Consider the following 13,448-nt stretch of genomic DNA (forward strand, 5'->3'; position numbering starts at 1 on the left):
TGGATGGCTTTTCACATCATTTTCCCAAAAGCAGCTGGCACCTCAGTCTTTAGCTGATAAGATTGGCTTTGCCGCAAAAGCTGGATTTCACTCAATACCAGAATTTCCCAGGCAGATGGAAAGCATCCAGTCAACTCAGCCTGAATATTCCTAGGATGAATGTCCGGGGAATAGCTGCCTCTTTCTGCTGCTCTGATTCTCAGGAAACCTAAGTGCTCGTTAACGTGTGAGGTAGAGGTAACTGTGAATCTGACACCCCCAAAATTAAATGTAATATTCACTATACCATTCTTGCTTTCCCACAGGAGGGAAAGAAAAATTGAAGTCAAAGAATGAGGAAGAGAGAGACAGGGAGAAGGGATGGAAAAGGGACACTGGGGAGAAAAAAAGTGAAGGAGTGAATCAATCATCAAAATAAATACCTATCTAATCTTTGGTTGCCAGTGGGGGGAGGTGTGGAAATCTCAAGCTATTGGTGAAGTATTTTCAAATCTTTAGGAAGCAGTGCACCTGGTTATAAGACTGATGGAGTCGGTCTTACAAAACATGGACAGAGCAAACCTGAGGATCGTCCCACCTTGCTCAGAGCTGATGTATTTTGCAGTCGCTCAGTAAATCCCTTTCTGTCCTTTCACCGTGCATCTGCTCAGAACAACAGGCTGCTGGGGAAAGAAGGCTTTTGCCAGTACCTGATGATCACTCTGTGCTTCAAAGCACAGAAGCTGGCATTGCTCCTAGTTGTTTTGCCTTTGAACTCTAGCTAATTTAAGTGTAAATATTGCTTTCATTCCTCCTTGATAAGCCATTTGCTTCAATAGAGCTGTTTGCACTCTTTACTTTCCCATGTTGCCTTTCCTACCTGGAAGCAAACATCAGCGGAGTAGTTTGGATAGAAAAATCAAAGCAGGGAGTCTTCAGGGATGCTCACTCGGGTACCAGCATTCCTAAAAGCCCCCGTTTGATATAGCCATCACCACTGCGCAGCGGCAGAGCTATGGGATGTGCCAGGCCTAGAAGGCAGCAGCAAGGACTGAGGCAGCTAAACTGAAACAGAGCCAGTGTTTTTACATGAATACCCGTAGAAGTAAAATTAATAGGCATACAGAGTATGTAACAGAACGGTTTTCCCTGAAAAGCTTCTGGGGTTAATACAAGCACTGCTGGGTTGGCAGTGGATTGTCCCTGGAATAACATACTTCCCTTTTTGCTGAGTGTTTGCTCTAAAACCCCAAACCTTGCTGTTTGCTCTGTGCCTCCAGAAAGGCTTTGCAAATTGCAGTGTCGAGTGGAAGTGACAAAGCAGGATGTTTTCTTTGTGAGAAGGTACCCTGAGTACACAGCCCATCATCACTATTCAACTTTCAAAACAGGGGTGACATGGTGGGAGAGTGCCAGGGAAAGGTCTGGATGTTGTCATCGTCATCTGTCCTGGCTCAGCAGCGGCAGGAGAAGAGCCGGGCAGACGTGACCCTGGGCAGACGCCCTGGGTGACGGATGCGGCAGTGAGGTGGCAGGGTTCTCCAGAGCTCCCAGGAGCATCTACAGGCAAGTCCGAAGAGCAAGTTGATTCCCACTCAGAAACTTTCCCTCCCTTTAAAATCAAATATTTTGTAATATACAGTAACTCTTTTATTTTATTGTGTCTTGCACTTTCCTGCGTTGCAACTTCATTCCAGTCAATGTTACTGGCGTTGCTGAATTATCTCCAGGACAGTAAGTAAACCCAGGTGTGATTCTGGACCCACAGGTTTAAAGAAGCAGGTTCTGCTTTGAAACAGCCCTACAGAGTAATCCCATTTTCTTACACTACCGGCGACACGGCATATTCACAGTTAGCAGCAAAAACGTTACCTCTCAGTAGCACAGAACCACAGTAGTTGTGGCAGAGTTTGCTGGAGCCTCTTCCATGGCACTCACCAATGCTGCAGCTATTGCATTTCATTCACAAGGTCAAAGCCTTACCTCATTTAGATGCAAGAAATTCTATTGAGAAACTCAAATATAAATAAGGGAAAAGCTGATCCCGCAGAATTTTTATTCCAAAAGCACTGCACAGCCTTATTTGAGGGGGTCAACAGGGCTGACAGTTAAAACAGGTCCTTTTTTTTGAGGTTTGAGTATGCATGTTAAAGAATCGTGAGAAAAAAATTGTGCGGAATGCCAACCTGCTGTTGGAGCAAAGCTGGGCTCCTAAATTGCCGTGAAACAATGAAGTGTACACAACATGACGTTTGTTCCACCTACCTCTTTGAAATGTCACAGCATGACAACAAAGCGTAACATAAGGGTTGATTTTTATAAGACAGATTCAGAATGTAAATTCACTACTCCTTCTTTTCTTCAGTATCACTGTGTGCATTTATCTGTTATAAATGCAACAGTAGAGAGTGGAATCTGTGCCTGGGTGATGCAAAGGGTAAATCCTTCCTTTGGTTTGCACATTCTCGATTATTACCTAGGACCTGTGAGGTGTAATATTTGGAAGTCCTAGGCCTTGAGTTAGTAGGTATTCTTAGGTTTTTTTGATCCTTTCCATTAACAGATGGAAATGAACATTAATAGAAAATGGTGGCTTGTCTAAAGTGCATCAGATTAGAGTTATCCACATAATTTACAGTATCTGAAATTTAGGATCGGATGATTGCAGTAGATGCATATTGATACATTTAGTAGTTTGGCGGATCACTCTGGGGAAAAGAGACAGAAACATAGCTATTTATCTCCCTGTTGAGAATACTAAAGACAAAAATCTGCAAAACAAAGGCTCAAATTTGAATTCCAGGTCACATACTAACTGCTATGGAATAGCAGAATTAGTCACCTCTCCAGCATTAATCTAAGAGGTATCATGGGACTGGCATGCCAGAAAACTTATGTTATTGAGAAATCTGAATGTAGTTGAAGCACTCAATTTTAAAAATATAAATGTCAGCCTTCTCTCTCAAGGAGGAGGAGGTTTATAAAGATATCCTTAAATGCACATCTTCTTGCATTTGCACTGGAAAAAATAACAAGGATTGTGATTAACCTCTTAAAGCCTCCACATTCTGAACCTTTAAAAATACCCCAATAGTTCAGCTGTCTCCACAGGTGTTTGCTTCTTTCTTCTTTTTTTTTTTTCTTTTTCATTTCCTGAAATGTTTTTTTTCCCATGGAGATGGACTGAGGGCACAGCAGACAAAGTCTATCTTCCCCCTCGCTCCAGCTCAAGCGCAGGGCAGAGAATTCGCTGGAGCAAAGGAACTTGAGAAGCTGTCAGGGCGGCTCACAGCAGAGAGCAGCAGGAGGAAAAAAAAGGCTCCGCTTCTGGGGTCTGTGAATTATTACAGCGCTTGCTAACAGGCTCAGCTCCTTCACTGACTGTTGCTATGAGCCGCTCGCACAAGCTGGGAAGGTTAGTCTCTGCTGGAAGTATGTAGAAATTCAGTAAGCTTGCATACAAAATGACCACCTAAGTGCAGAATAATAGTTAATTGGCCCAGCTTCTGTCACATCTCACAGAAAACAGGGAGTGACACACTTTTAATGTCAAGGTCCCTATGCTTTGCTGAACTTGTCACATCTGATGAACCGAAGGCACCCAGGAGCCTGGCGGTTTCATCTGTTTCAACACAGGGTTTGTCTTCGTTCAGTGTTTTCAGAAGTTGTAAGAAGTGAGGGGAAAAAAAAAAGGTAGATGATCCAAAAGCCAAGAACTTAAGATTTTGAAGTCCAAACTCTGAAACTTTACTTTTCCTCTTTTCATGAGCTACACATTTAACCAGCTATTATTATCATTAAAATAAAACTAGTACAAATACAATGGGAATGTGTATTAGCATGTAAAACTTCATTTGTATTATGAAAGTGATGTAAGAGTCCAGTTACAGACTTGGCCCCCCTGAAATACACATGTAGCCACCGCAGTTTCCCTCCAGTTAATAATGCAGCTGAGAATAATATTTTGTTCTATGAAAGACCTGCTGCGAGAGTTGTTTCTGAAGTGTAATGAAGATGACATTTCATGTACTGGTAACTATTTTTTTCCAGGTGAGGACACTGTACTGCAGATTGCCCCAAGAAAAAGGGGGCAAAACCAGTCTTGTAATGACTCAGCAACAACAGCTGCTTTTTCTGTTAATGAAAAATATTTTTTCCACCTTTATTGAATCAACCTGTTCAAAAAATAACAAAAATTGCTTACAACAATCTGCATCTCATTCTCAGAGTGAGCTATTCCTGCAAACCAATCTGGGTTGTAACACTGTCAAGAGTAATGATTTTTCTACCTGTAAACCCTTTACCTATTCTCTTTAAGGAGTATTTAATATTTTAATGCTGTAATTGCCCTCTTCCAAATTTATAAATAGCTAGCAATTAATACAAACTGTGTGCTTGGAAGAAGCATAGTGCATCAGTAGGACTCACAAGCTTGAAATCAAGTGCACATGTATTTCACAGGCTAAGCGCATCAGATCAATTTTTTTTTTTTTGCAATATGACAGGACACTTGAAATAACCTATTTTATTTTGCAGCAGTTTTTCTCTGAGACATGTTTGACAACAGCAGACAAAGGGAAGAGAGAAATACCAGGGCAGAGCTGTAGTCATTACTCCGCTGAGAGTCAGCGTGGATCCGCGGCTCCCTGAAGCAAGGACGGGCTCTGATGTGTTTATACAGCGCCTTAAACAAAGGAGCTCTGCTCTCTGGCAGAGGCCCCAAAAAGCCACGTTAATACAACCAGTAGTAAGTTACCATGGCGTGGTGTTAGACCACACCATGGTATTTTTCCGTTCTAAAGACAAGAAATATTTCAAATGCCGTGGAGGTTTAACCAAGAGGAACACCGCCCCGGAGCTGATTTACTGGAGGAGAGCGGTGTGTTGGGCTAAAAGGTGTAGGAACGCAAGTTTTAGAGCCAAGTTACTTTTGGGTGCTGCGTGGAGCAAACCAGTGCTGGTATTGGTGTACCACAGACACCTCTGGGTAACTCTGGCTGTTCTCCAAATAGCTCATTGCTAAAGAATCATACTGCCTACATTTATCTATTTTTAGAGGTGAATGTTTTTCTACCTTCTTCTACCATTTTCTCTCCACAGTTTTCTTTGGTTTCTCAGGTTGTTTGATTACTTTCAGGTCATGCTGTCACAGCAATTTAATGCAGAAATGTCTTATGCCCTCTGCACATGGCATTGCACTTCATGTAACAGTTCCTTTTGACACCGTGTCAAAATGACCTTTACTTCTCCATCGTGGGGACTGAAGTGAAAGGGACGTTTTTAAAGCTATACATTGAGATTATCTGGTAATGAAACTTGCGGTGGTTTTCTCTGTGTTCCTGTATTCCTCCCACCATTCCCCAAGCCTGATCTATGTTACAAAATTTGCAGCTGGGGAATATCCATGCGTGGCAACGTGAACCGGCCAAAGGGGTGTTTCTGCCTTCGAAATAACACTACCTTACTGCCCAAGACGCGCTTGCTGCTGGTGTGTGCAATGCTAACAGTTACTTAGTTGTCCGTGGCCGGTGCAGCATGCCTCCCTCAGCAATCCTGCGCCCCGTCTCACAACACGGACCACTCCTGACACAGGCTGGAAACTTAATGACGCCATCTGACAGCATGCCGGTCTTTTTTCCCCCCTTTAAAATCTCTTTTAACTTTCTAATCTGTGTTTGTGAACAGAAAGCTCTGGTTTCACATTAAAAGAGACAATCTCTTAATATTCTGCTCCTGCCTGATCTGCCCGTAGGGATCCTCCCAGACATTTGGGTGGCTGTGGGAAGAGACCAGCGACCTGATACAGCCAAGTTAGAGGCTAGCGGGGAAACAGGGAAGCAGGACAAGGGTTAGAAAGCAGCAGTCGCCAGAATAAGAGGTCTGCAGCAGGCTGACTGTGGGGCAAGTCTCTAAAGCAGGAGATGTGAAGCTGTCCCTAAGACATATTCTCCTTCTGACGGGCGTTGCAGACATGATGGGAAATGCACCTTTTGCTTGCACTGTTCCGTGGATATCTCATGAGCGCTCAGTTCAGTACTCTCTCTATGTGAAGCATGATGCCAAGGAAATGCTGTCGGTATTTCAAAGAGCAGGTTGGGGTCACAGGACCCAAGAAGCAGGGAAGGGAATAGAGGGGAAACACCATTAATTTCAACCATGCATTTCCCGATGCATGTGTTTTTAATTCATGTCAGCATCCCAACCCTTCCCCCTTTATTTGAAAGTGCTGCCTTTACATGTAGTCACAGAGCAAAAGAATAGGGGATTCTAGAGCAGGGATTTTATCTTACAAAAATATATTAGCAATGAAATAAAGTAATATTAGGGCTATGTGGTAGAACTGGATCTGCTACGAAACAGCAGCATCCCAGAAAGCTGTTATATTGCTAAGACAGAGCAAGAAAAGTACCTTCACGCTATGCTCCGCCTCTTACAGCAGCACAGTTCATGCAGGTAGATGAACTTCTGGGTGTAATAGTGATTCCCTTGCTTCTTCTCCTTTTTTCTTTAAAAGGAAAAAAACGTACATGTGTTAAAGGCAATGTCCTATTCACAAATGGATCCTCCCAAACAGCACTGGGGTGCTCCTTGTGCTAGACCTGGGCCAAACCAGCCCAGGCCCATTTTGCCTTTGCCGGTGAAGACAAGGAAAGCTCTTACCACACACAGATACAGAACAATCTTTGAGTATTTGGCTCTGGGAATGCAACCAGCATAATATTTTCTTAAATCACAGCAAATTATTTTTATTCCTACCAAGTATTGGTACAGTGGTAAAATAGATTTTCTGCGGTTTTATTTAAAAAAAAAATTCTGGCTCAGTAGCAACATTTTTACACTATGCTTTTTCATAGATTTAGCATACTTACAATATTCATACTGACCAACAATGGATGGTTGCGTATAACTCCTTATTTTAATTCCATGATTTTGTGAGTTAAAACATTAGTACAAAATTCAGCTTGCCAAACTGTTTCCTGGCAGAGATGCAGATAGTTTAAATACAATCAGTCATCATAGTATAATGATTATAGATAAAATACTATAGTTATAACCCAGCAAGAGTTATATAACTCTTTGCTTTACTATAGAACTGTTTGCTTTACAGAGATCCATTTAAATGATGGGGCATTACAAGGAAGTTTTCAGTCAGCCAAAAGCATCCTGCATGTATTTAAATGGCAGCTGTATCTTTTCTAGCAGCTGCTTCATGCTTTTTTTGTGACCCCAGCCAGAGATGTGTGGGCAGGAGCCCCAAAATCACCGAGGCCATCTCCTCACCCCTAGTGAAGACCTTTGCAGGCAGTCTTTCCAGAAACTTAGGGTTCATGATACAAGATTTATGCTTTTTCTCTAGCCAGCCAATGCTCCCGTCCTCCAAAGTTCCCTGCAATTCATCAACAGTTGCATACCACAGAACAGTCATCTCTTCTGTTTATGCATCAGAGGAGTCTGAAATGGGATACTTCAAATCCCTCTCTTATTTCCAGTGCGCTGACCGGGTCACTGCTCAGCTAGACACCATCTTGCTCAACGGGCTGTGCTTACCCTCCTACCCATTGCCTTACTGGGACTTTGCCCAGTCCCCGGTGTCTTCTCTTGTGTTCTTGGCACTCCTGGCTTCCAGAAGATGTCTGAAACCCCCCTCTTCCAGCATCAAAGCAACACTTCCCGGTGACTTTGGGTCGAAGGGCTGGAGTTAGTACACTTGCAGTCAGGCTCCTTCCATCTCCTGTGCCCTTCTCAGGCTCCCCACGCAGTTCCTGCCTGTGGCACACACCGGTAAACACCTAGGGCAATTCGGGATGTTTCGGCATTTGCTTCAAGTGTCCGGGGCAGCGCTCTCGTGTTGGAGGCCCACGGCACTGCCCTGGCCAGGGGTGCGCTCCTCGCAGCGCACGGCCGCGGCGAGGGCACGGGGATGGTTCCTCTGCTGAACACTGCTCTAGAACATCAAAAAAACCCCTCAAAGTCAATCACCGTCCTGGGTCATCTGCGCTACACCGTTGCTTGTTGCGGTAATGGTAGATATGGTAATTCCATGAGTGAGTGGAAATCCACCATTTACCTGCAAAGCCAAATAGGCAAGAGAAAGTGTGGGAGTCAGGAAACAATAGCACAGCTTGCAAATTCCTTACGTAGGCATAGGCCTAGGGTCCTTGGGAGCGATGTCTTTAAATTTTCACTATGTTTCAACATTAAAACCCCATTGAGAGGAACAGGATAATTCATCAAAAGCCTAGATAAATGAACAAAGAACATCTTCCAGATCTAACTATGCCAGCGAAGGATGTTACGCCCAAGAGCAATCTGTCATTGTTTTCTGCCAGAACTACTGGCAAAGCTGTTAGAGCGAGAGCACCAACCCCTACTTACTCGCCAAGACCATACATGCCCAGATTTACTATTTTGGCTGTTCCAGCTAATGCAGGTTTGTTTGGGGTTTTTGTTTTGGTTTTTTTTGTTTTTTTTTAATAAATTGGCCGATCAAAGGGGTGGTATCCTTTGGGAGATGTGATATCAGCCGTGACACTGAGCAGGGAGCCATAGCTGCTTCCACCAGTAAGAGCAGCGTGCAGGGACTGTGCTTATTGACAGCTCAGGTTAATGGATGCTGCACAGAGAAGCAAAGAGGATTTGGATGGAGAGGTGTCCCGTCCAGAGCGAAAGCGGTAGCTTGGAGCAGAGCACCAACTGAACTGGTGCTGTGCTTGTGCTACAGCCTGGGAGCATCAGCAGGATGGAGGAGCGCTGCGTCCCCACCGCAGCAGGAGGGCAAGCCTCTGCACACACGTCATCCTACATGAACAGCTCTTGGCCTTCTTGCCTTCAGAGAAAGGAGGCATGGGAAAGAGTTAAGAACAACGTCTGCTTTTCTGTTCACCTACGATTAAGGTTAAACTATAGAACTAGAGACCTTCTAACTGTAGGCGTTTTGTTAAATTTTTCTTTTTAGCTCAGTACTTTTAACAGGCAATGGCAAAAACAGTGTCAGAAATGTTCAATGCAGTACCAAGACTATTTTAAATTGATGTATTTTGGTGCACAAACTTTGCATAAATTTTATCATGAAATCAAACAATGTTATAGCAGTACAGCTATGCATATTCTTAAGTATTTTCACGATGACAGCTTAACAATCCATTGCATATAGCCGATCACAATGTTTAACAGAAAGGTTCCAATACAAAATTTGGCTACTTTCCGGGGCAGGGAGGAAGTGTACCAGTGATTTCTGTATGAGTTGCTACTGCTCTGGGTTTGGTTACAGTATATAAATACTACTATACCTCGATTACCCTGATGTGTTAATTATTGCCTTTATATTATCAATTGGTATACTAACGATTAGTCTACTAATACTATTAATAAGTATGTTAACTGATTCTACATTTAGAGCCACAGTCAGACTTTGTCCAAAAGGTGGAGCCAATGACACTCGGAGGTCTCTGCTCTGTCGCAGGTCGTGATTTAATAACCAAGTCCCTCAGGCAGCCCCCGGGGGACTCTGCCTGCCCGGGCACCCCGGCTGCCGTGTAGGAAAGATGCAGTTTCGTTACACTGACTTGTTTCCTGTTTGTCTAACAAGTGGTGGAAGATCTGCTTTAAAGTCTGTGTACAGTCATGTAATCTGTCTCTTCAGCGGGCTAAATCAGATCTGATCCTTAATATATACTTTCAAAATGTACAGAAGCATGTAACTAAGTATGTGTAGACAGTCTGAGTCATGACATCTACAGCAGAAAGTTAGGTGAAGTAAAATGACATGCAGTTTGAAGTTAATTATATATGTTAACTACAAGTATACTAAGCTTTATTTCCTCTTGTATTCTACATCTTACTTGAGTCATCTTCACTCACCTGTAGGGAAAAACATAGAGTAATCTTCTGAGCAATTAACTAATGATGACATGATCTTAAAATAAACTCAGGGCTAATGTAGACTTGAACATAGGATGAAAGAGAGATTAAGACTTTGGCATGTTAGTCCTTTAACTAAATTACTTTTGCCTGAAAACTTCCTCCTGTTTGGATTTTAAAGACACATCCTCTGATATGATAAAGCTCCAGCTTTCCTAAATATCCCTCAGCTCTCTCCCTGTCACGTTCTGCAGGCTGAGACCTGGCATGAGCATGTTATTGCAGAGCTCAAGCCGGAGGGAGGCTATGGAAGATGGGTGCCGGTCCCACTGACCCCACACCAAAGCCAGCAATGCATTTCAGTATTTTCAGGGACTATAAGAAGATTTGACGAACAACTGTTAGAAAGAAAAGGAGATTAGCATGGGTGCAATCCTGAAAGCCAGGTAGCAAAGGCGTTCCAATTGTGGTAGATATTAGTAAGAGCAGAATAAAAATAGAACTAAAGAGTAGTTGTTTCTACATAAGAATATAAATAGAACGTATCAGTGCTATCAATGTGATGAGTATAGGGAGGTATATCATATAATACTGTGCAAAGTATGTGTGTTTTTCCACACTCCTCAATTCATTCCAACATACATAGGGAAGGTAATTGATTTATATTTGTTTGGCTATCTACATCTATTTATATATCTTGATTTTTAAAAGTGGTAGAGATGTCACTTGAAATCCCTCTGTCTCCATCTTTTCAATAAAAGTGGGCAGTGCAGATTAAATACCCTATCCTTACTTAACTTTCGCTCTAAGGCAGCATTTCCTGCCTGGAAGCTCTCCTTTCAATAAACAAGTAAAATACATCTTTGAATATCACGCAGATCACTCAAGCAACAGAAGGTGAGAAGAGCAGTGTGGATGCTAATCCTAAAGAAAGCAACCTTTTGGGGTACAGGCAGCCAGCATACCCCGGTGATTATGGTGAAATGAGGCAGTTTGATAGCCTCAATGAAGGAATTAATGAATTTCTCAAGTAGATGTTAGAACTGGCATCTTACACAATTTCAAACTCAAAAATGCCCTGCATCCATACAGGAAAGTTTCCATCTCACTGCAAGCTTAAACCCCAGGAGTCCTGGACTCATGCAATACCTAAATCCCCATGGACACAAAGAGTATGCAGGACTCCAGGCTTGAGCAGGGTTGACTGACTCTCTAGATCTCTGCCAGATGTGTAAAGTGCTCTCCTAAAGTGTCTGTCTCATGAGTGATCCCCAGGAAGACTCTCTGAAATTACAGTATTACAAGCAACAAAGTACAGTAAAAGGAGTATGCATTTTATGTAAATAAGCAAGCAAAAGACCTCAGAATTAATGCTTGAAGTTGTTAGAAAACTGATAGTATGTGATTGCTGCAGAGAATCTTTCCTGGTTTTGGCATTTTTGCACCAGGTAGACTTAATCTAAGACTATGTACACACTTGTTGCTAGTGCTAGAAATGACTGCTTATATGGACAGACTTTTCATGTAGCTGTATGGGGGGATCTAAACTCAGCAGTCATGAAAGGGTTGTCAGGCACTGGAACAGGCTGCCAGGGAAGCGGTTGAGTCACCATCCCTGGAGGTATTTAAAAGATGTGTAGGTGTGGTGCTTGGGGACACTTAGGGTTTAGTGTTGGACTTGGCAGTGCTAGGTTAATGGTTGGACTTGATTATCTTAAGGGTCTTTTCCCACCTAAATGATTCTATGATTCTAAGAAATTGAAATGAGAATAACAGAAACAATATGGCATCTCTATGCTGATGCATACAGATAGCTGAAACAACCTGACTTTCAGTGAGAAAAAAAATTGTGGAAATAGGCAAGTTTGGAAAGGTAGAAAATCACTAGGACATTGTTGAGAGTCTGCAGCAAGAATCTTGGCCTGTTCTCTAGACGTAAAGAGAGGGGGTTTTGCCACAGCAAGCAGCACAGGTTCTTACAAATGCAGAACTTTTCCATGTCCGTACTTCAAACAAAATAAGCAAGCAATTGTCTGAAAGATCATTCATGCCAAATGGTTTGTGCAAAGGAGTGTGTTACATATCTAATGCAAAAAAAGATACATATTAAAATAAGTAATTATATAATACATAAGCAATTTAATAACAATTAAAATGAAACTATTACATAAAATTAAAGGCTTAGTTGCACTTTGAAGACAAATTTAGAAAATAGGAATCCATGCATATTAGAGGTATTTGAAATTCACATGTATTATGGGTGTTCAAAACCTGACTGCCAGTTTTGGCTGTGTTCCCTTTGAATGTATGAGGCTGACCGGAAACCATTTATTCCAACATGTTTTCATTTTGGAGCGTAAGTATTTGATTCTGAACCTGTCTCAACTGTAAGGGGTTACTAGGCACTCAAACTTGCACAGAAAAATGAGGTAAAAAATACCTCTGTGCTTTTGAAGACTTACCAAACTATCCCCTTTCTGTTTTGACTACTTTTCATGTTTCTGTTCCAGCTTGTGGTCTGTCTTGTGATTCCATGTCTGGCTGCAAATGAATTAAGCCTGTCAGTATCCTTTTCACCTCTTATTAATCAAGAGGTTCACCTTCCACAGCTATCTCTTTCCCCCACTGCCTTTCCTACAGATCTTCAGACTCCCATGGGGATGCCTCTCGGGATGTCTGACCATCACCAAGAGGGGAGCAGCTCCATAACTAGCTGCTCCTCCCAAGGCGGCATTCCCTGAGCCAGCAGCAAATGGCAATTTCTAGCAGGCAAAGTGTTGCTGTTAGTTACTTTTCTCTCCTCCGCATATGCAACTGCTTCCCTTCCTGCTTCAGTAGAAAAAAAAGTCCCTTTTAACCCTTTTTTTTGTTTTGCCTTGTGGAAACAAAGGTAAGTGCATTAGCAGTGACCTCCAAGTAGATTCAAATGATGTATCAGCATCATCTCACACTAGTCCCCTTCTCTGCTTTTACAAAGCTGCTGCTGGCTCCTGCTTATAAATATTAGCAAGTGACATGTAACAAGCTTTGTTTGTGATCACTGGGAACACACCTGAATTCGTGTATCCCATTCTAATTCATGGCATATATTTTATACCATTTTAATTAAAGGTCTGATTTTGTTCCAAAGTTTAGACTGACAACACAGTAACACGGAGCTGATGCGCTGATCCTGCACACTCCAGCAAGATACCTCCCTTCTTTGCAGTACCACCAAGTAATGGAAGTTTTGCTGAGTGGGAATACAAAAAGACCTCCTGCGTAATACATGAAGGTGAGCAAACCTGGCAAAGGTAAACACATTTAAGATTGTACTGTACAGGAAGCTGCCAAGCTCAACCAAAACAAAATGCTGAATAAAGGAGTGTTATAAATTGTCCTCCTTCCCAGTACACATGTATTAGAGTTAGTTTCAAGGAGATCCATCTGTCTGAACTAGTCTTCACAGTACCTCCTTCTAGGGTTAGCTGCTTTTACCATCTGTTTCTCACTTGCTGTTGGAGGGAAGGTGATTTTGCATCATATGTCTGCAAGCAGGCTCTAACTTCGCGGTCCCTCTTCCAGAAGCCATTTCAGCTTCCAAAGGGTACTATTAACTGCTTCTTGGA

At 42.5% G+C, this 13,448-nt stretch overlaps 1 protein-coding gene across 1 annotated transcript in view; it reads left to right on the forward strand.

The window, feature by feature from the left end:
- The first annotated feature begins 12,995 nt into the window (after nucleotides 1–12,995).
- The window catches only part of TNS3 (tensin 3), a 298,348-nt gene continuing 297,895 nt past the window's right edge, over nucleotides 12,996–13,448 (forward strand). The window contains exon 1 of the mRNA XM_041118287.1: nucleotides 12,996–13,114. Within this exon, the coding sequence (XP_040974221.1) occupies nucleotides 13,109–13,114 (6 nt within the window). The 5' untranslated portion in view covers nucleotides 12,996–13,108. The remainder of the gene's footprint in view (nucleotides 13,115–13,448) is intronic.

This window comes from Aquila chrysaetos, chromosome 18, assembly GCF_900496995.4.
Source record: "Aquila chrysaetos chrysaetos chromosome 18, bAquChr1.4, whole genome shotgun sequence".
Taxonomy (NCBI): domain Eukaryota; kingdom Metazoa; phylum Chordata; class Aves; order Accipitriformes; family Accipitridae; genus Aquila; species Aquila chrysaetos.